The sequence below is a fragment of the Anas acuta genome, chromosome 24, assembly GCF_963932015.1.
Source record: "Anas acuta chromosome 24, bAnaAcu1.1, whole genome shotgun sequence".
In the NCBI taxonomy this organism is placed as follows: domain Eukaryota; kingdom Metazoa; phylum Chordata; class Aves; order Anseriformes; family Anatidae; genus Anas; species Anas acuta.
Genome location: NC_089002.1, coordinates 3,586,422 through 3,613,347, shown reverse-complemented (window position 1 = coordinate 3,613,347; position 26,926 = coordinate 3,586,422). Strand labels below are relative to the sequence as shown.

At 58.1% G+C, this 26,926-nt stretch overlaps 1 protein-coding gene across 1 annotated transcript in view; it reads right to left on the bottom strand.

The window, feature by feature from the left end:
* Positions 1-642: 642 nt before the first annotated feature.
* LRRN2 (leucine rich repeat neuronal 2) overlaps positions 643-26,926 on the bottom strand; it is a 30,327-nt gene continuing 4,043 nt past the window's right edge. The window contains exon 2 of the mRNA XM_068660289.1: positions 643-6,664. Within this exon, the coding sequence (XP_068516390.1) occupies positions 4,278-6,422 (2,145 nt within the window). The 5' untranslated portion in view covers positions 6,423-6,664 and the 3' untranslated portion in view covers positions 643-4,277. The remainder of the gene's footprint in view (positions 6,665-26,926) is intronic.

The following is a 26,926-nucleotide window of genomic DNA, read 5'->3' as shown; positions in this document are numbered from 1 at the left end:
CGTTTACCCAGTGGGCGGCTTGGGCAGAGAGGCTGCAAAAGGCCAAGGGAAAGGACCAAGCTGCAAAATTTCTCCTCCGTGGCAATTGCCTTGGCTGCTTCTGCCTTCCTCTGGTTCCTCCTGTGAGTAAAGGCCAGGGAAGTGCTGGTCCCGTGCCCCAGGTGTGTGCTTGGAAGGAGAAGGGGACCAGGCACCTGTGTGCCACCACAAGTCCCCGAGCGGCTCCGTGCCTCGGTTTCCCCACCTGCAGAGCAGCGATGAAGCAGGGAGGGGGAGAAGTGCTGGAGCAGTCAGAGGGAGAGCTGCCTGCCGCGGAGATTGACAGGGAGATTTTCCTGCAGGTTTTTGAAGCAGCACCTGCTTCATCCTAATGGCATCATGCATATGGATAACGCCGCTGACATTTCCCAGGGAGGTTGGGTGTTTTAATTTAAATCATTCTTGAGGAAGTGCTGGAGGAGAGGCCTGCTTTGATTCTCTAACGAACTAATAACAACGTGCCCTCGGTGCTCCCCTGGAGCCTGAAAAGCTTCGGTGTGGGCAGGGCTGAGGGCAGGGAGGCTGCCCGGCAATGGGAACCGAGAGTGGGGCCATCCGCAGGTACCAGGGCTGTGCAAAAGAAGGACACAATAATGGAGCCACTCCAGAAACGGGTTTTATTAGGTGCTTAAAATAGAGTCTGGCACGCAATGTTCTCGGTTGGCTTTGTCAGGAGAAGCTCGGTTGCATATGAGATCCACGATGCTGTTTGCACGGAGAAAGAGGAGGAGGAGGAGGAGGAGGCACGGAGGGCAAAAGAAGCAGAAATGAGGAGTTGTACTGCTATCCTCAAAGTGAAGGTAAGAGAAGAAAAAAAAAATAGAAATTAAACCTGATGAGCAGCTAAGGCTCTGTGGTTTATGGGGAAAAAATCAGTGCCCAGAGGGAGACCTGATGGGCCACGCTGGAGGAGAAGCATTTCCCAACCAAGCCTTTCCCATCCCAGAGGGATAAAGGAGAAGGAGGACCAGGAGGTGATGGAGGCCATCCCCTTTTGCCTCCCCCTGCCCCATCGCCCCCCCAGCAGCAGCCAGGAGGGACGCTGGGTGCTGGTGGCACTCTCCTGGGCTGGAGACATTTGGGATTCTCTTCACTAGAGCATCTCTTCAAGAGCTGCATCCCTGCGTGATGCTTGGAAGTGGAGGCTGCGGCCCCCCGCTACTGGTAAAGCTGCTCCAGCAGTTAATTACTTCTGTGCTTAAAATAAAAGAAGACAGCTTGTTCTTAATTTGAATTTCTCCACCTTCCAGCCCTGGACCTTGCCATGACTTTGGGTAGTAAATTAAAGAGCCCTCGAGTTGAGAGCCCCCTGGCTCGTACGCTGCTTTCCACTTGCAGAACTCCTTCTCCAAGCAGAGGAGGATCTCTAAGTCCCAATTACGACCCCTATAAAATTTTGCAAAGCCACAATTCGCCTGGAGAAGTTCATTTCTGGCCTGATGCCCCCAGCCCAGAGCTGGAAATTGCGAGATGTGGAGGGGAAATGTGTTGTGGGGCTGGTACCAGAGGTTTGTGTCTCCCTGGAGTCCTCCATCAGGCGCTGTAGCAGTGAGGTGCTGCCCCAAACTGCTCCAGCTCTGCAGCCCCACAGGGGCTTTGGCACGAGGGACAAAGGTTTCTGAAGCATCTCATCCAGCACAGCACCCAGGAAAAGCTGCTTGGTGCTTTAATAATAAATATTAACAACACCGAATAGTGCATGAGGCACCTATGGTGCTCTCCAGTTGGAGTCCAAAACGCCAATTTTAGAGGGAACGGTTCAAGGTCAGCTCCTGTTTTGGGGACAGGGATTTTGGTGTCCCCCCATGGGCTGGGGGTGCAGTGGGGGTGTCCCAGCCTGACCACACCATGCGGTGCTCCTGGGGTCACTCCAGTTTCAAAGGAAACAAAATTAATTGCACATATCTTGCATTTTAACCTCTGGTTTGCAGGCATCGCGTTGAGATCGGCGCAGCCGATCCCGGCAGCGGCTGAACCTTCACCCCCGTCCCAGCATGGCAGCAGCAGCCACAATAACCGTGATCAAAGAGGCTTTTTCTCTACACCTACAAAATTACAGCCTGTGAGGGCTCGGTGCTGGCTTTGTCTGGGAGCCGGCGATGTTTCTGCGGGGACCACGAACGAGATCGCTGCGCGCGGCAGAGGGGCAGGCGAGCAGGATGAAATCAGAGATGTGCTTACACCGGGGAAATTTCTCAGCAACTATTTCCACGGGCTGAGCTCCGATTTAGCTGAACTGTAGGGAATATGTTCTGCTTTAGTCCCCCCACTGTAAAGAAGGCCGAGGAGAGAGGCTATTTCAGGCCCTGAGCCCGCAAACACCGAGCGCTGCGCACCGGAGCAGCTCCGCTGGCAGGGCTGGGGCTCGGCAGCCGAGCATCCAAAGCAGACGATGCCTCTAATTCAGCAAAGTATTTAAGCATGCACTTAAATTTCAGCATGTGCTTGGGGCCCCTGGAGATCTCGCTGGGTCCTAAACGCGTGCTGAAGTGCTTCAGTGAATGCCGAATGGGGGCCGGGGAGAGCCGTTACCCTCCGAAATAATTACCCGGTGAAGGCGCCGGAGCCGCATCGTGTGCCTGGCTGAGCGCGGAGCTCGTGCAGCAGGGAGCTCTCTCGCCTTGGCTGGGAGATGAATGAGGACTTCACGCAGCTTTTTCCTCTGTCAGGACCTTGTGGTGCCTTCGGGGCCCCCTGCACGCAACGATCACACCCAAGGGTGCACCACGTCTGTGCCAAGATGTAACCTCTTGGGGCACCCGCACCCTATGCTCCCCTTTGCCCCCCCAGCTCTGTCTGGGTTGTTTTTTCTTAGGATTTCCCATGGAAGGACCTGCAAGTGAGGTTTTTGTCTGGGCTCCAGGTGCACCCCTGCCTCCTGGGCTGCACCAGGGTCTCTCGGGGCTGTGTGTGTGTGTTGGCAAAGGCACGTTTTGTGTAGGACTGTGGTTAAACCAACCCCAAATCCTCACTTACAATGCACAGGGACAAGGCGTAAGCCCAGGAAAAAGAATGGCTGTGGTCTTAACCCACAACAGGGACATCGCTGGCAGGGTTGGTGCCCATCGAGAGGGATGGAAGGGCCCCGTGAGCCTGGCTGGTTTGCAGTCACCGCATCCCTCAGCTCAGCACAACCAGGCACAGGCGGGGGCCTGGAGCTGCCCATTGATCCGCTCCATTTTTAATTTTAATTGCTTACCAGAGAAAGAAGCAGCAGCAGCACGGGAGAGCAGATCCCACCTCCCCACCTCCCGCAGGGGCGCTCTCAGATGGGGGCTGGCCTGGCCTGCACGGGGCCCCCCCGCTTCTCCTATATCTGAAGTGAGGTTTGCTAATCTGAAGCCTTCTAGATGCACACCAGTGTGCAAAGGATTAATTATTATTTTTTTAAACAAAAGCAGAAAAAGCAAGGACTTCCTCCCCACCCGATTTTTTCCCCTCTTTTTTCTTTTTGTAACATTATCCACAGAAGTTTTGATATTTATAAGATAACAAAAGATTATCCACACTTGCTGGAAATGGGGCTGACTCCTGGCAGAAACCAGCCAGCCCCACAGGGATGCCAATTAAGCAACACGTCACCATCAGCACTTCTGTTTCTTTTGCCCGAGTCACCTCCTTGTCCTCCACTTTCCTCTGGTCGATGGCAGCAAACAAATGACAGGGCTGCAGGAAGGAGCTGGGGATGGGTTTGTGGCTGATTATCTGAGTGCCCCCCCAAAAAAAACAAGAAACAAACAAACAAAAAAAAAGAACAAATATCCCAAAGGGAAAGGCCTTTTTTTTTTTTTTTTTTTTTTTGTATTTCCAAAACAGGGACTGTCCAGCGAAGGAGCTGACCCCGCTGGGGTGCTGCAGGGTGCTGGAGTGTGTGGGGAAGGGGTGATCTGCTGCTCACCCCTATGGCTCTTCAACCACTTGGGGCATTGTCCCCTCGGGGCCGGACCCTGCCGAGAACATCCCAGCTGTCCCAGGACGGGATGTCTGCTGGATCCAGACCCTACACGTGGATCCAGACCCTGCAGGAGCTCTGCAAGCCCCGTGGCCAGCTCTGCTCCCGTCCATCTACCACGCCGCTTTGTCTCTTGGTCAAGTCCACAGAATCCCTCCTCGTCTCATTTACTTTGTTCTGTTTCACGTTTTTTTGTTGTGTTTTTTTTTTTTTTTTTTGGTAAAAAATAGTTTCTCCCTCCCCACCCCATTTTACCCCACGGTCAGCCCCCAGCAACGCGGGGCCTTCAGGAGTCCAGGGGCGCCGCTTGCACCTCCACGGCCAGGAGCTGCCCGCCACGAGACCCCCGAGCCCAGTGCGGGGCGAGGTGGGGATAAACCACGCGCACGGCCACCGCGTCCTGTAGGAGCTCCCTGGCCCTCCTGGGCTCGTCCCCGAGGCCGCAGCGAGCCACCAGGCCGGCGGCCAGCAGCAGGACGCAGAGGACCAGCAGGGTCAGGAGGCTCTGCCTGTCCCCCAGGGGCCCGTAGCGGCGGGTGGCCTCTTTAGTCCTGGCGTTGACGCAAGCCACCTTGGCCTGCAAGTCTACAAAGGCCACGTGGAGGCAAGCCCAGTACTCCGTGTCCTGGTGGAGCCGGGTGATGTTGTAGGCGTGGGTCCCCGTCGGGATGCGGGCCACGTTGGTCGTGTCCGAGTCGGAGCCGAGCGAGAAGCTGGACCAGGTGAGGTTGGAGGAGACGGTGTTGAGCTGCGCCTTCCAGGCTACCAGGATGTGGTAGGCCTGCACGTCCAGCACCGCCAGCTCCAGGCTGGCCTCGCTGAGCGGGAAGGAGCTGTTGACCGTCACGCTGACGCTCCTGGTGTCGGCCCCGAGCAGGTTGTGAGCCACGCAGGTGTACAGCCCGGCCTCCCGGGCCGAGATCCCGGCAATCTCCAGCGTCCCTTCGGGGTGCACCTTGTAGCGCCCCTCTTCCACGTAGGGGACCAGCTTCACCCCCGAGGGGGTGACCCAGTAGATCTCCGGGTCCGGCTCCGCCAGGGCACGGCAGTGCAAGGAGACATCGTCCCCGTCCGCTGCCTCCAGGCGCGAGGGCAGGCTGCGGGCAGAGATGAGGGGCAGGCAGCGATCTGTCATCTCCCTGAAGGGGACATCCCGAATGTGCCTCCTCTTGAGCTCGGGGGGCTCGGCGCACAGCGTGGACTGGGGCTCGATGAAGCGGATGCGGTTCTCGGTGCTGTTGACCCAGCGGATGACGCAGTCGCAGCGGATGGGGTTGCCGTGGATGCTGATCTCCTGCAGGTTGGGCAGGGACTCGACCGTCTGCTTATGCAAGGCACTTAGGGCGTTGTTGTTGAGCATGAGGGTTTCCATCTGGGGCAGGTGGTGGAAGGCGCTGGGGTGGATGAAGGACAGCTTGGGGTTGTTGGTCATGTCCAGCTTGGTCAGCTCGGGGAGGTTGATCAAGGCAAACTTGTCTACGGACACCAGCTCCTCCATGTTGTTGAGCCCCAGCTCCTTGAGGTGCAGCATGTTGGTGAAGTCGCTTTGCCTGACCCTCTGCAAGGGGTTTTTGTTCAGGTCCAGGAACTTGAGGCCGGGAACCTGCTGCAGGGCCCGCTTGGGGACGTTCACGAGCTTGTTGTCATAGAAAGAGAGGCTCTCCAGGCTTCGCAGCCCCTCCAGCGCGTAGTCCGAGATCTCCCTCAGGTTCATCCCGGCCAAAACCAAGCTCCGCAGGTTTGCCAAGGGCCTGAAATTCATATCCAAGATAGCATCCACCCTGTTGCCTCCGATCATGAGGATCTCCAGGCTGGGCAGCATCTGGAACCAGCGGCTGTCCACCGTCCTCAGCTGGTTGGAGTTGAGGTGGAGGCGCAGGAGGCTGCCGAGGCCGGCGAAGGCGCGGGGAGCGATCCTGCGGAGCTGGTTGTGGTTCAGGTAAAGCTCCTGCAGGTTCCCCAGCCCGGGGAAGCTGCCGTCGGGCAGCTCGGCCAGCTGGTTCTCCTCCAGGTGCAGGCTGAGCAGCTGCGGCATGCTCTTCAGGCCAAAGTCCCAGACGTCGGAGAAGCTGTTCTGCGACAGGTCCAGCTCGGAGAGGTTTCTGAGATAGCCCACGTCACCCTGCTCCAGCCTGGCGATGTTGTTGCTCTGCAAGAGCAGGGTCTGGGTCCCCTCCGGCAGCTCTTCGGGCACGGCGGAGAGGAACAAGTCATTGCAGTCCACGGTGGCGGCCTCCCGGTAGACGGAGCGGGGGGTGTACCAGGGCCGGATCTGGCAGACGCATTGCGGTGGGCATTTCACCTTCCAGGGCACGATGGGGATGGCAGCGGCGGCCACCACGCAGAGCAGGAGCGAGCTGGTTCGGAAGGGTCTCATCTTCGGCTGGTGGCACCGGCTTCTTCCCAGGCAGGAAAGGTTCACGGGGAGCATCCGGAGCAGGGCATGGGGCGACCGCGGGTGGGCACGGCGTCCGCAGGAGAAGGTGCCCCTGGGGGAAGCCCTCGCACCGATCAGCCCCCGCTGCCGGCTGCCCTGCCTGCCTCCCCCCGCCGAGAGCGCATAACCCCCCGCCCGGGGCCGGTCCTCTAATCAGAGCTTCACCTCCTCTTTTTCCCCAAAAGGCTCATTTCGGGGCTCTGCTGCGCCTTCCAGGCTGCTCCTCGAGGTCATTCCTGAAAGAGGCCAGACAAGAAGCTGTGTTAGGGCAGCCCCTGAGCACGTGGCAATAGCCGGAGAGGCAAAGCGCTGTGCAGAGGATCTCCAGCACCCTCCCCAAGACAAACCAACACGCCAATTTAATCTTTTTTTACATCCATAGCGTTGCCTGCCCCCTCCCAGCACAAGAGATTCAGGTGTTGGCCCTGGTTGCTCGGCCCAGGGCTACCAGCACCCTCTGGACCTCTCAGCCCCATATCACCCTACACCATCCCAGCAGTCAGCACCCCATCTCTGCGCAAACTCGGACCTTAAGGCCTGAAGGAGCCGATATTGAGGATGCTGGGGGCCAGAGGATCCAATTTCCCAGGAGCAGAAATCCCCGATCGGTCCCATTGGAGGCTCCTGGGGGAATAGAGAACCCCCCCGACCCCGTCCATGCTGGGTGTGATCCTGGCATCTCCTGCCAGAGCAGGAGCAGGAGCTGGAGCCGGCCTCATCCCCACCTTTGATTTTCCGATCCGCTGCCGCACTCCTGACCCATGCTGACACAAATCAAACCGAGCCCCAAAGCTTTTCCCTGTCTTGAAAGACTCTCGCACAGCAGGAAAAACATTAAAAAGAAGCCAGAGTGGGAAAAGAAAGTTTCTCTCCGAGCAACTGTATTTTATCACCCCCCTGTCCTCCCTTAAAGGGCTTCCAAGCAAAGTTTATTCAGCATCGACTCCTCCAAGCCCTGTGCCAGAATTGATCCCGCACACTTCCCTTCTTGCCTGCTGTGAGGGCATTGGCTTTTAAACCATCTCCTGGAGAAACAGCATTAAAGAAGAGGAAGGCTGTATTGATTTCTGCATCCTTCTGATGGACCCTCATCTTTCTTTTTAAGTGCACAGGCATTTCTGTGGCCGTAAATCTCTCCGGCCATTAAAATATTATAGAATCTTTTCTCCCTAAAAAAAAAATAATAATATGGAGGAACACTTTTTTATTTCCTTATGGCTGTGAAGAAGAGCCCAGAAAAAAAAAAAAAAAGCACTTGTTTCAACCTCCATTTCACAGGAAGATTCCCCAGCTCTGCTCTCCGGTGATTTCTGTGCAGGCTTTGCCTCCACCGCTGGGTTTTTCACCTGTGCCCAGCATGGATGGGGCTGCAGCACTGCTGGCCGTGGAAAGTTGTGCAAGCAGGATGATGCTGCGACAGCCCAAGTGTTTCTGTAAGCGAAAGGATTGGAATTTGCAGAAAAAAATGTAAATTTCTGCTTGGCTCTCCTGGTACCATCGGAGATGCCAGCTGAGCTCTCAAAGGGAGCAGCCGTGTGCTCTGGCTCACACATGCCCCAAGATCCCAACTGCGGCTCTTCAGCAGGAACAAAGCCACAGCCACAGCAGCTAAAGTGCTCGGTTTCACTCCAAACACACCCAGGGTGCTGAACAACACCAAAAATCTGAGGGAAACCAGGATTTGAGCGTAGCGAATTGACAGGTCAGGCTCGGGATGCAGCAGATGTTGGTGCTTGGATGGAGCTCAGCTGCTCGGTGATGTTGCTGTTTGCAGGGAGCTTATTTTTTCCCCAGAGCTGTAGAGCCAGGGGTTGAGCACTTGCTGCAGTGCCCTGGCACACTGGGAAAGGGAAAATGCCCCCAGTTTCCTTTTTTCCCCCTGTGCAGTCACCTTCTCCTGCTCGGTTTCCCCGTGCAGACAGACCCAGATTTTCCTGGCGGTTCTCACAAGAGAGGGTTCAGGCCATGGATCACCAGGGTGTGCACTACCAGAGGCACAGTTTCTACCCAAAATTCTGCCACATGGCATCGGGGCAGGGCAATGCTGCCAGACATGGGCAGGGGCGGTCACGGCACCGTGCTGTCAGCCCTGAGTTTCCCATCCTGAATTTGCCATAAGCCCATGGGATCGTTTGCAAAGCCACTTGAGAGCCCAAGGAGTCCGTTTCCATCCCAGCCAGATGTGCCCAGGGACAGAGAGGAGGATGCAGAGGAGAAATGTGGCTGGAGGGAATGAGAAGGAATGGGGGGAGTGAAAGCAACACATGGATAGAAAGGAGAAGAGGGAGGGCCAGAGATGAAAAGGAGAAAGCAAGGGACAAAGAGAAAATCGGAAAATGGGAGATGAGGTGGAGAGAGCAGGAGAGAGGGTGCACGGAGCCGGGGATGGGGAGTGCGGCTGCATGAAAAGGCAGCAGAAGCCCAGAGGGGAAAAAAAAAAAAAAAAGAAAAGCAATGAGAATGAGAATTGATGAGGCACAGAGAAGGGAAGAGTCTTTTCATCAGCAAGTTTGCTGGATGAAGCCAGGAGATAAATCACCAAGTGGAAGGAGCCTTGGTCTCAGTGCTTGCACTGGCTGCCTCTCTCCCTCTGTCATCTGTCTAATAGCCCGGGCTTCGGGAGATAAATGGCTGCAGCTGAGCCCGCGCTCGCCTGCCCTTCCCTCTCCCTTAGCAGCAGCAGCCAGAGGGGCCGACACTTCCCTGGCGTGGCTGTGCTGTGGGGCAGGAGGTGACGGAGAACCCCCAGCACCCCGAGGGGGCTTCCCCGCCTGCCTCTGGTCTGGGGAAAGCCCTCTGCACGCAGCAGCTGTCCCCTGCCAATGTCCCCCATCTGACCCATTCGTCACCCTGGCAAGCTGAGATCTCCTGCCGAGCCCTTGTCATTTTGGGGTGAGAGTTTTAAGTAGGTGCAGGCAGCAGCTGGACACGGCCCTCGCTCCCGGAGCTGTGCCGTGCCGCTGCGCTCGGGCGGCCACCGGGTCCCCGCCGGTGGCCCTGCCAGCTCCCTGCAGGGAGATGAGAAGTGGCAGCCAGATGCTGGGGGGGAATCCCCGTGTCCCCCTCCCCTTCTCCTGCTGCCTTTTGCTCTTTTCCATGGCGTGCTTCCAGGCTGCAGCCAGCCCTCGGGAGGAGGTGCCACGGTGGGGAGCACGAGCGGGATCCAGCACGATGGGAGCACACGGGGGCACGGCTCTGTGGGGTCTGCGGTCTGAGATGCTCCCAGCATGGCCTGGGTGGGACCCTCTGTGCACTGAGACAGCAATAACAGACCAGATGTGCACCCCTCCTGCATGCACGGCCCTGCTGTACCCCAAAAAAAGGGATTTGGGGGCAGTTTCCCAGCCCCCAAGCTCGGGTTCAGCATTCCCATGGTGGCACCCGGTGCAATTTGTCCCCATGGGCTAAGGGCACATCTCCCCTGTTTAAATCTTCGTATAAAAGCTTCACGGGGTTTATCAGTGATTAAAACCAACACGAAGTTATAGGGTTCTGTATCAACTACATATAAAACTTTGAAATAAGGCACCCTGCTGCTATCTGAAACATCCTATATCACATTTTATCAGGAAGGAGAAGGGGTATTAAATTCTGCAGGGCTTTGCTGCAATGGCTGGCATTAAGAGGCTGGCTCCGGGGCCACATTCAGAGCTGTCACATCCCCTGCCCAGGGAGCTCGGATTTTGGCACAACACCACGAGCTGGAGGCGTTTGGGTGCTGGTCATGCATCGAAACCCAGTGGGGAGAAGGGAAGGACGAGCGGCCGACAGCTCCAAGTCGGCACAATGCAGCTGGGGACCAGGCAGGGGACGTGCACGGCGTCCCCATATCCAGCACCACTTTGGGGTTTGGGGGATTAAAAAGCATCAACGCTGGAGCTGGATCCCCATGGGGGGTGTGTGGATTTGCAGGATCAGGCCAGCCTGAGGGTGGATCTAAAAGCATGGGTACGGTATGATAAATACATCCCGGGGGATCACTAAATCCCACGCACCCCGGGTTAGCCACTTCTATAACTCTGATACTAATGGTACCTATTAGATAGCTGTTCGTCTCGAATAAATGTTTTTAATGATCCACTGTTTAACATACAATAACTGACGTATTAAATCTCAATTAAGCTGCAGAGGTCAACTCATTATCTGGGGCTAATGGTGGCATGGATGGTGCAGGGACGTAACTCTTGGGGCATGGGGGAAAGGAAATAAATCCTTCAAGTGTCCCCGAGGCTCTGGGAAGGTTTTCCTGGGGTAGGCGCTGCCCGGTGGCACCGAGCACCGCAGGGGATGGAGCAGGAATGGGGCGATTTGGGGCTGGTGAGACCACCGGGAGGGGTGTCCCTGCCGGCATCTCGAGTTGGCTGCAGCTGATAGGGGCACAGAAAATGGCAGAAATTCCTCTGTGAGATAGCTGATGCTTGAATGAGGAAGCCTGGAGGCCCAAGGGAGAACAGAGCACGGGAGGGCTCAGCACCCTGCCTGGCTGGACACCCCAAGGGGGCACCTGGCTCCCCGGGGGCTCTGATCTGCCCCCGCTGCCCATGGAGAGCTCAAAAGGGACGTGGGTGGCTCAACCTGGTGCCGGGGGTGAGGATTTATCCATCCCCATCCCAGCCCCATGCTGGGGCTGTAGCAAAGCACCGCAGGCTTGTTCTCCCCGGGTGCTGAGTCCTTATAAACCCGGTGGGCAGGGCGATGCCTCGGGAAACCCAAATCCTTCTTTTTCTGCCCTGTCCAACGGGGCCGGGACCGCTCGCACCTCCCAACAAGCTGCTTCAAGCCCTCGGGGTGGAAAAGCTGCCGCTCCGTTCAGAGCCAAGATCTGACCGCAGACCTCAGCGAGGAGTTTTGCCGCCGCGTCAGAAAATAACCCGCTCAATAAATAACCACAATCCGCCGAATCCCCCCCGGTACCGTGGCAACCGAGCCTCCCGCACCGGCCCCAGCATCCCTCATCTGTATGCTTTGTCACGGCCCCGCACCATCCGCCGGGTTAGTGCCATGGCAACGCTGTGGTCTTTAAACACAGGAGTTTGTGCTGTGATCGCAAACAGCATTAGGCAATTTAATTAAGCAGCTGGCAAAGGAAAAACTTTGCCTGTTTGAGGCGTTTTATTAAATTCTCTCGTATTATGCAGCTCCGCATCCTCGCTGTCTGGTTCGAGGGATGGGAGGATGCTCCCGCCCCGTCCTTTCTGCAGCCCCAGCCCCGGCAGAGCAAACAAACAAAGCCGGGGGGGGATGCGGGGTGGTGGCGTGGGGGGACGGGTGGGAAAATCCTCGTGGGTCCCTGCAGCCCGTGCTGGAGCTGCTGCCCTGCAGCATCAGCAGCGAAGGCACCCGCCGGAGGGGCAAAGCCCTGCTGCAGCCCCGAGCTGCAATTTGGGGTTTTCATCCCCCCCCCAAAAAAAAATTTAAGCGAGGCAGGGAGCAGTGTCTGAAGGCAGCGGTTTGGGGCTGCTGCTGCTCTGGCGACTTTTCTGGGTGTTTCTTTCCTCGGTTAAGCCGTGCTTTGTGCAGGGAGAGAGGCAGGGATGCTGTTTCTGGGCCTTCTCCCACCTCTCTGCTGGCAGGGAGGATGATAGCGTTATTTCTGCTTGTCTAGGAGGAAGCCGGGAGATAAAAAAGCTGCCAGGGAGCGAGCAGAGCAAACAGCTCCGCTGGCTGCACCTCGCTATCGCTCTGATCCACCCGGAGCCGGCGGCAGGAGCAGTGCCCGCTCCTTATCTGGATGCTTCTCCCCCTCGGCTTTGGATGTTTTTTAATGAGGAGGGCTGGGAAATAAGCCTGTTGTTCCTCTTCTCTGCTCCCAGGCTCTGGAAGGGTTACAGCAGCTCTGCTCGCCTCCGAAAAGGGCTCACAAGTGCCCAAGGCTGCTCTGCCAGCCCCCGAGGGTCCCGCGGGGCTGTGCACAGAGGCACCCACACCTTCCCTCGTCTTCGGGAAGCCCCAGGCTTGTTATAGGGGAGAAGCAGCCCACAGCTCTCTCCTTTTGGCTGGGGAGCCCTGGGGCCGCCTGGTTTTATCGCGGAGAATCGCAGGGCTCCAGCTCTCAGGGTTAACCGGGGCATTTGGAAACAGCCAGAAAAAGCCAAGCGGCAAAGCCGGCTGGTCGCCGCTCCGGGTGGCCAGAATAAATTCGGGGCTGGGAAAATGGATTCTCAGCCTAAGGTCGTAGCTGGGCTGTACTTTGTCCTGTAAATTTCGTGTCCCTAACAAAAAGCCGTGCTGCTTTGGATGGCCTCTCAGTGCATTTTTGGATGCTTCTCAGCTGACTGGCACCGTCCCCGGGCTGCAGCAGGCGCTGAACCCCAGCTGTGCGCGGCCTCTGCGGCGCAAACCCCTTCCTCCTCCTCGTGTTCACACTTCAAAAAGTCCAAATCCAGCCCAGAGAGGGGACAATGAAGGGAGAGGCAGGGTGGGGAAGGGCTGACAGCAGCCCCTTCCACCTGGCAGGCTCTTCCCCCGGCTCAGCTCTGCTGCTTTATTTCTCCCCCACTAATCCCCGCCTGCCTTTTGCCCTTTCCAGCTGTTGCTGCACCGTCACTGTTTCCAGCGAGCGATCTCCCGGCTCTTCCTCCTGAGTGGCAGCAGCTCATTCAGAGCCCTTCACCCTGCCAGAGCCAGCGCTGAGCCTCTGAGAGCCTCGCGCAGGGCTCCAAATGCCATTCGGCTTCTTCATCACCCGGAGGCTTCAGAAAATTGCTATCTACAATCAACAAAGCTCAGAGCAGAGCGGCACCCAGCACCTCCCCGCGGGCAGGATGAGGACCCCGGGCTCCCACCCCTGGGCTCCGTGGGTCTGGATCCTGCGTGGGACCCTCACCCTTGGGGAAACGCTTTGGGGAGCTGCTGCAGTGCGCACCCCGTGGCCTTTTTCCGCTGCATTTTCACACCAGGACCTTGTTCTCAAGGCTCACCTCCAGCCTGCCAGGGCTGGAGGACAAAACAAAGGTTTTCTTCCCCAGCTTGGCGTGCGCCGCGCGGCAGCAGGGAGCTGTGCCGCAGGCAGAGCCTGTGCCTGGCACCGCCGTGCTGCGGCCGGCAGACAAACAGCCCCGGCGCTGTAATGAGCTCCCCTGTTCCTCCTCCCCGCCGTGCTGCTCAATTATTCAGGCGAGCTCCTGAACTGCCTGGAAAACACCTCCAGGTCTTTCCTAATGAGCTCGCCACAGCCCCGAAGTCCGAGGCTTGGGAGCAGGGAGAGCCAGGTCCTGCTCTGACACGCAGGCACCGAACGGGAGCATGGTGAACAGGGGGGATGTGACAGGGCAGCGCCGTGCCCCCAAAGGCTGCCGAGTGGCTGTGGGGTCCCTACAGCCCCGGGCTGCCCGCATGGCCCCACAAACATCTCACTCCAGGAGGCGGCTGCTCCGTGCCCTGCTGTGCAGAGCAGCCAGAGCTGCAGCAGTGCAGGCAGCAAAGCCACAAAGCACAGGAGCAGGAGGGCGCTTATCCATCTGCCCTTTATTTCCCCCTCCAGCTCCTTTCCCTCCTCCTGCCAAGCCCCACGGTGCCCTGGGCAGAGCCTGGCCATGGTTTTAGCCTGGAATGGGGCACAGTGGGTGCAGCCTCGATTCCTGCATGCTAATGTCACCGTGCCATTAGCAGGGCCCTTTTTTTTTGCTGTTTCCTGGCGTTTTCTGGTGGCAGGCTCCCACGTCTGACACCGCTGCTGCCACACAGCTCCCCAAGGCCATGGGAGCACCAGGATGGGAGGAGAGGAAGGGGCAGCAGGGCTGGGGGCAGCAGCCGAGGTGTGCATCCTCCTGGGAGGGGGGACTTGGTCTCGGCCAGGCTGGCCATGAAGCCAGGGCTTTAATATTTGCTTGGCAGCTCCCTCAAGGGGTTTAAGTCTGCAGTCTGCTGCCTGTCAATGGCCTTTTGTGCTGGTGCTTTCGGGCTATGGGGGGATGAAAATGAACACGGAGAGAAAATGGTGGGGGAGGAGGGAAAAGAAAGGAGAGCGAGACGTCCCCCGTGGGCTGAGGCACTGCACAGGCTGCCCCCACTCCTCAAATTCCCACCCAGCTTTCATCTGCAGGAGGATTTCCCACAGCTGCTGAGCTCTTCTACAGCCTGGGGAAAGCCCCAGGTGTCTGAGGGGACCCAGGAAAAACAGAGAAATCCCTAAAGCAGCAAATCCAGGAGCGCTCCAGCTCTTTGCCCCGGCACTGAAGGCAGGGGTAAATGCTCCAGCAGACCCCTCTGCCTCACTGCTCTTGGTTGGAGGATGTTTTCTGCAGGACCTCAAGGGACAGCACCCATGGGTGACAGCAGGGCTTGTCCCAGTCCCGGTTTCACGGAGGAGGAGAGATGCCTGCGAGCTGATACCGAGCGCACCCGAAACCGAGCGAGACAACCCCAGGCTGGTTTGCAGAGTCCTGGCCTGGAAAGCGGAGCAGCCGCGAGTCCCAGACGGCCCCGTCAATTCCAGCTAATAAAAAGGATATTTCACACATCAGGCACTTCGCAGACACGTTAATGAGAGCAAACAAAGGCTCCGCGATGCAGATTAGGGGATGCAGAAGAGCAGCTCCCAGGACCACCCAGTTGGTCGCCGTGGCCAGCCCGGTCCTGGGGGGCACCCATGGGAGCACCCAAGGGAGCACGGCCGGACCCTACCCCACAGCAGCTCCGTGAGGCTGAAAAAGCAGCAGGGAGACACAGGGTCCCCAAAGCAGCCCCAAACGGTGGCACTGGAAGCGCTGTGCTTCCAGTGGGAAGAGGGGTGCTGTGACCCCACAAAGCTGCACTGCACAGGATGTATCTCAGCCCTATCACATCCAGACCCATCCTCATTGGGCCACGGGATGGGAAAGAAAAGCAAAGACATCGCCGTGTAACCCCAGCACGTAACACAGCACGGCAGAGGTGGAGCACAGGATAAAGAGGGAAGATTCCTCCCTGATCCAGCCTGGGATCAGCGAGGGCTCCTCCTGCCCCGCACGGTGCCCACAGGGAGCAGAGGGGGATGGAGCTGGGCAGTCCTGGGTTCAGGGAGATTTGGGGTTTGCAGCTGATGCTCTCCTCCCTGTCAGCCCAGGTGCTGGGAAGCAGCAACCCATGAGGCAAACAGGGCTCAGAATGAAAAAAGAGAGGGCAAACTACAACACAAGTGGACTCTGAGCCAGGATCCTGCCTTTGCTTCAACTCCAGGGACGTCCTGAGCTGCAAACTCTGCTAGTGCCAGATAAAAACGGAGTCCTGCTGCTTCCCCCATGGGCTATCCAGAAAGGGAACCATCACTAGAAGGGTTAATTTCTTTCTTCCCCCCTTCCCCTTTCCTAAAGGGGAGATTTCATGCCATGCTGAATAAATAAAATAATGTGATATTACAAAAGACTGCAGCACAGGGTATTAGATAGCACAGCACCGTTGCAGGGCGTCTGTCAGCACCGATCACCGTGACTGATGACTTATCAGGAATGGACCTGACATTTCCAAATGAGCTGTTTTGATAGAGTTGTCATTCAAAGGGGCTCCGAAATAAAATAATAATAATAATAAAAGCACCGGATGGGAGCAGGAAGGGAAAATGGGAAACGTTGGCTGCCTCCGTCCCACCTATTTCAGGGCTCCCAGCTTGGCAGCGAGACGGGTTGGTGTGCGGCACAGGCGGTTCAGCGGGGATGTACGCAGGGTCCATATGGCTGGGGAGAAATTGGCCTCCTCCTGCCTCCAGGAGCAAAGCTTTGCTGAAACACAGCCCCAGCCTGAATTTCTCCTTCCAGATCCAGCACACAGCCAGGCTGCAGAGGGACGGGGGCGACCTGGTGGGGCAGGGCTGGCAGGCTAATTGATGCAGGGGTCGCGCAGCCCTGTCCTTCCCCTCGAAGGGCTTTTAAACCCTCGGCATTTCGAGATAATTAGGCGTCTACATGTTTTGTGAAAATAGCCAGCTGGGAAAGGCTTCGGCAAGCATTTATCCCCCTACCAGGAGCTGAAGATGTTGACAGAGCAGCCCAGCCTGACCGCAGCGTGCTCCTCCGGGGCTGCTGCAGCTGCTCGGCATCAATCGGCACATCCACGGGGCTGCAATCGTTCCCACACCCGTGGCACAGCATCACGGCCCCATTGTGCTCAGGCTGCTCCCAGGACAGGGGCTGCAGCAAGGGGCAATGCGTGGGCAGAGCCTTGCAAAGGAGCTGAGCCCTAGGGATGGGAGGGAAAGGCGCTGCTGCGTCCCCTCGCTTTTTCCTCCAGGTGCTCCAGCAGCGCCTCGCTGCTCGGGGAGCCTTCCCTCCCCTGCAGGGTTGGGGGGCTTGGAAATGCAGCCCCCCAGGGCCAGGGGCAGCTGAGCACGGGGCAGGGCTGTGGGGGTGTTTTCAGGGAGACCCTTCACCTTGCAACAAGCAGGAGCAGGGCTGGGGGCGCATCCCCAGGGTGGGCGCATCTCCACCAGAACCCCTCTGCGCTTACATGGCTGGGAGATTCGTGGGGGAGGAAACAGCCCGAGATCAACTCAACACCATTGTTGGAACTGGCGAAATATTTTTTTTCCAAAAAAAAAAACAACACAGAAAATCCCCCTCGCCTGACTGACTCCGGAGATATTCATCCATTCGAGTCCTGGAAGCCCAGAGAGGGGCTGTTTTGGGAGGAACTTTCAGGTGGGCCATACGGGTCCAAAAGGACGGTAAAACAAATAAACCTGGTGCTGGATATAGGCGTGTGTGTGCATCCGTACGCTTGGTCAGAGAAGAGAGAAATTCAAAAGCAATTTTCAAAGAAAAAACCTGTTTGGGAACAACACTCCAAGCTCTTCCTCATACTGCAGAGCAAATAAAAGGACTTTGCCTTTCCAGTGCCCTCCTGTGGGGCAGGGAGGAGAGGGACGAGCTCCCCCTAACACCACCCAGGCGTTGGGGCCAGGCTCCCCCACAGCTGCACGTGCAGATTTTCAGCCCCAGGCTCTCACAAATGGAACCACCACGGGGAAACGCTCCCCAAAATTCACAGGACGGGCTCACCGCTCACCCACAGCCGCTCTGCCACCAAGATCCTCCCACCAGCTGTGAAATCTCTGCAACGAGCCCCTCAAGGCTGGGAGTTAATGAGCTCGGAGCCCGACTTGCACATCTCCAACTTCTCAGCACAGCGTCACCGCTCAGCACCCCCCCACCACCGCCCAGCACCTGCCCAATTAAGCTCACGGCTCCTGGGTGGCTCTGACGGGGTCCTCCTGGCCCTGATGAGCCCCCATCGTTAGCTAATTACTGCTCACAGCAGTGCTGTCACCTCTCCCCAAGCTACCACTCGTCAGCTCGGTGACAGCAGGAGCTGTGCCGGTGACCCCAAGATGCGCAACGCTGATTTGGTCCAATTTGGGGAATTTTGTCACCCTCTGTGGCTGAGCAGGGCTGCGCTGCTCCAGCTGGGGGCACGCTCACGGGAACAACGGGGTCGGATGCCGGGGTCTGAGGGTTTGGGGGGGCAGCCTGTGGGTTGCAGACCCTGCAGTGGGTGCAGACAGAGTGGGATGCGCGGTGCCGGGGATGCAGGAGGGAGAGGCAGGGATGGTGCTGTCAGGGATACGGCCAGATTTGGGCCTTCCAGGAGAGATTTTAATTGGTTTTGGCTTCCGACAAGCCGGGCTTTGACCTCAATTATGCAAGCAGCTAACTGAAAAAGACTGAGCCCAAGGTGTCTGCGAGGCACGGTGCTTCTAACCCCAGTCGAGGGCAGCGGAGCGCGCTGGGGGCGTCATCGCCGCTGGCTGTTCCCGAAAGAGCCTGGAGAAATGGGAAAACATAAATCTGGTGGCAGGAGAGGCAGGGTCACCAGGCCACCGCACGGAGCTGACAGCTTGGCGAGGATGCTCGTGGTTTAGGTCCCAGCATGATGCTGCCAGCAGGAGGCTGAAAGCAGGACAGGATTTCACATGAACCAGCCTGGAGAGGCACCGCGTGCTCACCCCAAGTTCCTTGCCACCCCTCCACCCCAAACTGGAGATGGTGTTTTTCCCTGAGACATTCGGTCATCTAGCTAGCACTTAATCTTCATCCCACTAACACATTGCTGCTGTGGGTTTTAATAGGGGAAGGCTCCGGGGCTGCAGCACGCCGCAGGGGAGCCAAATCCCAGCATGGGGCTCGAGGGCACGCTGAGCCTCGACCTCTCAGCCTTTGGATGAGCTCTGAAACCAGCTTTCTGTTCATCCAGAGGGCACAGAAAGTCTGTTTTCCCTTTAAAACAAAGCCACTAAAATTGATGCTCAGGCCATATTCAGGTGATTCCTGCTTGCAGGCAGCTCCTTCCCCCTGCAGCCTCAGCTGGTGCTATTAAAGAGCTGCCCCCAGAAGAGGCTCGGCCCCCATTAGGACAAAGGAGCCCTCTCCTTGGTGCTTGTATTAAAATTTGCAGCCTCTGGGGGTTGGGAGCGGGGCAAACTGTGTGTGGCAGAGCTGCTGCCAGCTCGGGAACACTTTGCTGTCGCTTTGCCCTGCGCTGATCAGAAGATGCACGGAAGATGCAGAGCAGGAGGGGGCCGGGTTTCTGGGAGCTGAGCGCTGCGACGCAGACAGACACAGCTCCAAGGCTGCTGCAGCCTGGAGACAATTCGGGTGCCTGCTTTGCACCGAGGATGGAGGCGAGGGGAGCACGGCTGCGCGCACAGGGCTGCAGAAAGTAGCGGGGGAGTTTTGCAAAGTTGACCAAACTCGGTGAGATTTCGCATCCCGACCCCGCCGGGCAGCACGCGACTTCCAGCCGAGGCTACGCCACCGGCTCACTTGGTATTCGAGACCCAGCCACCTCCTTCTTCAATCTAAATTAAGTATTAAAGTGAAAGGCAATTCTGGGAGACGCCGAATTCATTAGGAAGCATGGCTAGATCTGAAAGGTGCTGCGGATGATAACACGGCGGGGAGGGGGGGCCCAGACAGAGATGTACAAGCAGCAGTGAGTTAGAATCAGAAGGGGGAAAAATCAGAGCGTTATTTCAAATGAAGATTAAACGACAGCCCCCCGCTTCAAAGGGCAAGCAGGAGAGGCTAACAGGCTGTGACAAAGCAGAACGCACGGACACAGGCAGCCAATTCCCTTTAAATAAAACTTTTATTGGCCATGATGTCTGAAAACAAGCAGCACACAATAAAAATTAATGTTTTCCCCTGCCTCCCCGGCACTCCCCAGCCCGGGAGGGCCTCGGATGCTGAGCCCCCCTCGCCGTGTCCCCGCTGCGGTGGGGGGGAGCGGTGGGGCTGTGGGAGGGGGAGCGAGACGGAATCACTTAGCCTTCATTAGGCCAAATTAAAATCAGAACTGAGATGACAATTACAATTTGTGACCGGCTAATTGTTCGCCTCAGAAGCTGATCATTGCGCAGATTGGGGAAATTAATTGTTGGCGATCCCAGGTGGGCCGGCGGTGAACCCTGCCGAAGACGCGGCGCCGCTGCGGGCGCTGCTGCCTGCTCACCAGCCAGGAGCCACATCCTGCCCCGGCAGGGCTCTCGAAGTGGGCTGTGGACCCCCAGGGGTCTGCAGACCCCCAAATCCTTCGCTGTATTCTGACAGCAGCTGCAGGATCGCTCACCCCTGGTTTCAGTGCACGGTGTGGAGCAGAGCACCCATGGGACCTACCACAGCAGGAGCACCCAAGCACCCACTGTCCTTGCCCCACCGGGAGCACCCGAGCACCCGCTGTCACCCAGGTGGCAAAGGGTGACACCAGGTGTCCCACAGATGTCCCTTCCAGTCCCTTTTTTTGCTAGAACTGGGAGCGTTGCAGCCGGGGCTGAGCGCCGTGTCAGCCCAGCTCCCATCCACCGAGCCCACCTCTCCAGCGCACCCCGCTCACATTTATTTTCTCTCTTCTTTATCCCCGGGGTGCTCGGGTGCAGGGCGCTGCGAATGCTCGGGTATAATTATAGCTCCGATGGGGCTGCCAGAGAGGGGGAAGGTGCCAGATTTCAGCGGAAACGGAGACCTCCAGCTCCTGCCTTCTCCCACCCTCGGGCTTGCTGGCAGGCTCCCTGGGCACCGCGTTGCCTGCGTGGGCGCCGGCTCCCTGCCGAGCTTGGGCTGGCATCGACCCCACAGCCTGGGGGGGCACGGGCTGGGCACGGAGAGAGGGTTCTCCCACCGGCAAGCCCCCCCCTGCAATCTGCAGCGGGGTCCTTTGCAACCTGCTGCAGGCACCACGCTGGCGGAGGGGCCGCTTTTCCCTCTCCTCCTCCTTCTCCCTCTCCCTCTCCTCTCTTGCAATGCTTACAGCATCCCTCACAGACCACAGCTCCTCTCTCCTTGGCAATAGGGTCCCAGCCCAGTCCGGGGGGGCCTTTTCCCCACGTAGATCTGAGGCTCAAGCAGCTCCCGGAGCCCCGGCAGCCTGGGGGGAGCCGGCGGCACGGAGCGGGGAGCACTGCGGCAGCGGCTGCCAGCGCCTGCCAGCAGCCGGGCACGGGGATGCGCTAGCTCCTGGGGCTGTACGCGCCTGTTGAGCTGCGACAACACGACAGCAAGAGCAGCTCATAAGACACGCGAGTGTGTGTGGTGGTTTTACAGTGTGTGCTTGTGCCTTGCAGCGGTGTGCGCACCGGAGAGGCAGGTGCACGCCAGGAAATGAAGACAGACGTTTCCGCGACACGTTTCCCTCTGTTGTAAGCCACAGATACAGGAGACCCCACAGATTGTTAGGGTTGGAGGAAACAAGGGCAGCCCGCCGGGGGGGAACGGGCTCGTTAACAATTTGGGACAAGGTTTTCAAAAGGGCTCGTCTCCCGTGAGCCCGGCTGAGTGATGCGGACAGCTCGGAAGCCCTGGACGCTGAGTCTTTGTGAAAAATCAAGCCAGTTCCGCACAGGAGCTGGGAGTGGAGAGGGATGCTTACATCTCTTCCATTTATTTCTGCATCCCTCTAATCAAATAAACAAGCAACATGCCTAGAGCTGCAGCATGCAGGGAAAAGCTGCCCGAGCCTTCTCTCCAAAGACGTTGAAGTCCCAAGAAATGCCCATCGCTCCGTGGTGCTCCTGGCTGCTCAGACACCCGGGGTCCCCAACCCACCGGGCACCTGCACAGAGGTTTTGCCCCCATTCAGCAGGATTCTTGTCCCTAAAACCAGGAGGCAACTGCCCAGGGTGACCCTGTCCTGGGGAGCAGGGCTGCAGATGCTGCCCGTGCTGCACCAGCACCAGAAGGAAGAGGATGAGCACGGACAGTGGGGCTGGCATATTTGCAGAGCACCCCACCCCATAAAGCTCCCCCCATCCTACCTGCACCAAGCCCTCGGGCAGCATCCTGCAGAGAGGGGATCCTCAGGGCAATGTCGAAGGCTTTTGAGATTTGCTCCCCGCATGGCACGCAGCAAACCGGTGGGGAAGCAAATCAAAAATTTGGGCTCTGATGGGGACAGAGAGGAGAGCTATCTCCTGGAGAGGACACATCCACGTCCATGTGTTGGCCAAAAAATGATAGGTCCTGGAATAAGGTGTCGCCTCCCAGTTAAAGCACTGGGGGAGCAGCTCTCGGCAGCTGGGGCGCTGGGGCCAAGCGCTGCCCCTTGCCCCATCTCCCACCCTGGGCTTGCTCTGGGCAGAAATGCTCTCCCTGCGGGGTTTTGATGCCAGTCCCTTCAGAGGGACGAAGCGAGGCTCTTTAAACTTCCTTCAGGAGGGATGGGCAGGTGGGGAGGAACAGGTTATTAAACAAAGCTGGGAAAAAAAAAAAGAAATAAAGAATTCCTGAGCGTAATTAAAATCTAAACCGTGATGGGATGTCTGCTGTTATTTCTCTAGAGAAGCCTGTTGTTGGAAACAATATTTCTTCGGCTAAGCAGCATCGCTGCGGGCAGGGAGTGCTGAGAGCAGGGGCAGGGACGGGAGGCCAGGGACCTGGCTCTGTCCCCGTGGTGCCAGGGCCCCCCCAGCAAGGCTCTCAGGGCTAGCAGACCCCCAGCATCATAGGATCCCCGGGACACTCGTTTTTGGGGGCTCCCAGCCTCCTCCCAGTGCTGGATGTGCAATGGGGCTGCTCAAACCCCCAGACAAGAGGTGGTCGTGGATGCACGGCGAGCAGCATCACGGCCCTATAAGCACTCGGGCATCGCAGCCAACACTCAGCTGCCCCCCTGCGAGCTTGCCCCTCGTCATTTCCATCTTATTTGTGCCTCTGCTGGTGGATTAAACTGCTCTTGCAGGAGGGAAGGGAGCCTGGAGGTCCCCAAGGAGCAGCCCCAAGGGTTTGTAGGGGCACAGATAGGGTTTAATGCCTACAAGTAGGCTGCCCTATGGGCAGATGGCCACCCATGGGGTCACATCAGACCTGCAGTGTGGGGCCAGAGCAGCTGGAGCTGGAGCCCAGCCCTGCTCCGCTCGGTTTTCAGCAGGAGCAAGGTCAGGATGGCAACGTGACTGCTTGTAAGTGCCGTGAAATCAGGGTAATTTCTAATTACGGGGAAGTCTCTCCCTGGTACCAAGCTGGCACCTCCTGGCCCCCGTGGCCGTGGAGCTGTGGAAACGCCAGGGATCTGCAGCAGCTCCTGGGGACCCCAGGACCCTGCAGAGTGGCCCTGGAGGTGCCCTGAGGACACGAGGCCCCCCCCCCCCCCCAGCCCACCCTCGGCAGGCTGGCAGAGGCTCCCCTGGGAGAAAGCAAAGCAAGAGCTGAGCTGGGCTGGGGGGGCCTTGAGGTGGGACGTGAGGATGCCCCCAGCCCTGCCGGCAGCTTTGTGCCCAGCCTCTGCTCGCCCCCCGGCTCCAGCACACAGCACAGGCAGCGGCATCCCTCCAGGGAAGGGAGCTGTGCAGGGCTGTGGCTCTGAGGAATTACGCAGAAGAGTTTGGAGCCCTCCTCTCACCTGCCAAAAAAAAACACCTGAAAGCCCTGCATTGATCTCAGGACCCGGGTACGGGTTCAGCTGCCGCAAATCGGCCCCAGGTGAGGGCAAGAAGGCTTCCCGAATCTCTTAAAAAGCCTCCAAACATTTGTCAAAGCAAACGCTGGTGTTGCTTCTCCCTCCCCATCCCAACAAACTGCTCTGAGATGGTCACGAGCAGCCGGGAAGTGCCTGAGCCACCCCCACGGACCCAAGTGAAGTATTGCTTCAAACAGGGATTAAAGAAAAAAAAAAAGAGAGCGTCGATTTTTTCTCTCTGGGTTGAGTTTCACCAAGGAAAACCCCAGAAGTCCTGCTGGCACGGATGGAAATCCTAAACAGGAGTGACACCCCAGAGCCCCAACAAACCCCGTTTGCGCAGGGCTCCTCTTGTTCCCTGCTTTCTGCTGCCTCTGGCTCCTCTCCGAGCCCCACGTGGCCATACCCTCCTGGCCTCCTCTCAGCCTCCCCAGGGGTAAAGGCAGCTGGGATTTGGCCCCTGCCCTGTACAAATGTGGGGAGAGGGCTCCTGTCCCTGCTGCTCCCCACAGAGCTGTGCCCAAGTGGGGCAGCACCGGGGCAGCTCCCCCAGCCCGACCCCGGCTGCGGCACCGCACGGGATGCGCCCGCTCTTCGGGGCCAGAGGGGAGGGAAGTCAACCTCCGACAGCCAAAAAAAAAAAAAAAAGCTGTAGATTACTGCAAATGCCAATAAGTCATTAGGAATCCCAAGAAAAATGTGTGGTTGCCATAGCAACTGCCATGCAAGGCGTTCGGGGGGTGCTTCGCCCCTTCCGAGGGCACAGAGCAGCGCGGGGTGGGGTGGAGGCAAAGCCCCGCACAGTGCTGAGAAGCCATGGGAAGGGTTTGGGGAGGTGGTGGCGTCCTTCTGGGATTTGGGGGTGCCTGGGGAGCCACCAGCTGAGACCCCCAGGACACTGCCCAAGGGATGGGGACCCCTGAGTCCCCCACGAACCACAGGACTCATTCTGCTACTGGAGGGGATGGAGGAGGGAAGAGCACGGGGATCCGAGGAGCATCCCAGTGATTCCCTCCCTCGTGCCCCCGTGCTGACTGCAAAGACCCCGATTTCCAGGGCTGCCCCGCACCCCCATGCTTGGGCTGGAGCTGGGGGACCCCAGGGACAGGCCGTGCCCCGGTGGTGATGCTCTCCCACCCGTGCAGAGCTGCTGGTCCATTCCTCCAGCCTGGCACAGCCCGGTGCCCAGCGGTGCCCAGCCTCCCACACTGCTCCTTTCCCATTGCTCATTTTGACAAATGCTTTAGGAAAACAAATTCCCCATTCTGCTTCTCCCCCCTTTGTCTTTCCTGCACCCTCCCTCACCCCACAGCATCCCACCGGGTGCCCAGAACCACCCCTGTCCCCCTGGGTGCCGCTGGTGTGCCCACAGCAGCCCAGCCCCGCTCCTGTCCCCGTCACGCCACACGTGCTGTGACAGCAAGCTGTCACCCAGCACCACCAGGCTCTCTGCCATCGCCACGCCGAGCGATTGAGCTGAAGTGTTGGCTGTTGGCAGAGCAGGGGAAGTTGCTGCTCTCATCATCCTCCCTGGGAAATGCAGCCCTCGGTGGCCCCACGCTGGGTCCCCCCCACGCCGGCGGCGTGCTGCAGCTGCACATGGCTGGCGGAAATGTCACCCACTTTGTCTTTAATTCACAAACACCGCCTCCCCCCTGGGATATGGCTTTTTTTTCTTTTTCTTTTTTTTTTTTTTTTCTTTCCCCTTTTGGTTTATTCACAGGCTCAGATCTCTTCCGAGCGCGCACTGGTGGCTCATCGCCTCTTCGTCATCCCTGCCTGCTGCGGAGGTGGGGGAGCCGCACCGGGGGGCAACCCTGGGGCAGCCGGGGGATTTTAGGGGGATCCTGGCTGAAGCAGGAGGGGGCTGAGGGGCTGCTCGGCCCCCAGGAGAGCGTGGTGACCCCCTGCTGGCACCCCTCTGCAGGTGGTGCAAAGGGGGGACAGCCCGGAGAGGCAGGAGCTGCTTGCAGCCTCTCCGTTGCCTCCGGCTGCAAACTTCTCCCCGCTCCCCACTGGGGTTTTTAAAACTCATTTAGCTCCCTAATTCCATTATTTACAGGCTCTGCTTGAGGAGGCTGCCTGCACCAAGGACACGGGGAAAAATGAAGATGGCCCCAAGCCCTGGGCAGGGCAGCTGGAGCGGCACCAGCCCCGCGCTGCGTCAGCCCCTGTGGGGTGGGAGAGGGACACGGCTCCGTGGGGAGCAGCAGAGCCCCCCCGTGACGCTGAGCATCCCCCCTTCTTTTTCCCTTCCATGCACACCAGCAATTTTCCCGGAGGAAAATGACTCTGTCTGCACGCTGCTCCCGCTCTCCGTCTCCATTCAGCACCCATAAAAATGGAAAATGGAGCAAAATGCGATGCCAGGCTCCCCTGCAGCTCGGTGCGAGCTGAGCAAGCAGCACCACGGAGCCCCTGGGCTCCCCCCAGCCCCCCCTGGCCCCCCGTGCTGCAGAGCTGCAGCGGTCGCGCTGCCGCCAGCCCTGAGCAGAGATTTGGGCACGACGAGTGATGGCTCTCGGATGTAAACAGCCCCGCTCGTGTGGCTTCCATGAAAACCCGAACACAGCAGTGAGAACGCAGCGTGGCCAAGCCGTGGAGGGCTCGGCAAAAAAAAATGGGAACCAACAAAATGCTAAAAAAGCCCTAAAGATATCTGGAGAGTGGCTGGTTCTGCTTAACAGCTTGATGGAGAGGCAAGAAGAGGGGAATTCAGCAGGACACGGGGGCAGGCAGCTCGGTGGGACAGCCCTCACACCCCACAGCATCCCGATGGAGCCAGCCCCGCTCGTCAGCCCTTCAAATGCTCGGATCCTGCACGGCGATGCAGCCGCGCCGCACAAACCCAGCCCTTCCAGAGCCCGGCTGCCCAGCCTGGAGCAGCGGCAGCACGTAGGAGGAAGGAAAAGTGACTCAGAAATAGGAGCCGGTGAAAATTTTCCATGTCTCTAAAAGCATTTGGCTGAAAAACGCAGCTTCGGAGCGACTGCAGCGATTTGCAAATCGGGATCAGACGCTGCAAAGCTGCCCCGAGCACCGTGTCTGAAGGCCGAGCGGACTTCTGAAGTCAAGTCAGCGGCTTTGATTAGGCATTTCCAAACTACGTTTTGAACAACTGAACCATTGAATTAAATTTAATTATCATGCTATGAAAGAGTGACGGGCACCTAATTAAAATGCTCATTCCAGCATGCAATGCAGCGGCTCGTTTTTTTGTAACGTTTCGCCACGAGAAAAACAAACAAAGCAACAAACAACCATTTCTTGTTCTATTTTCAGGTGACCAGATGTTAGCTTTTTTCCCCCCAGTTTTTCCAGTCTGTTGCTTTCTGGCCACGCGGGCCAGCTGGGATGCAGGGAGAGGAGGCTTCCCCGTGTTTTCTTCCCCCAAAACCAGAGGTGGAATTAGCTCCTGGCTGCCTTGGGGAAAGGCTGGTTGAAATGCAAAACCCCCTTTCCGCTGATTACAAACTCCTGGCTGATGAAGGCTTTTAAATTCAAAGCGAGCATTAGGAAGTCTGGAAGAGGCACAGCGGCTTCGTGCAAAGCAATTTGCCCAGCTTGAACCCAAAAACGGGCCCAGCTCCGTTTTGGTCACCAGGACGGACAAAGGCGGGCAGGCTCTGACCTCCCAC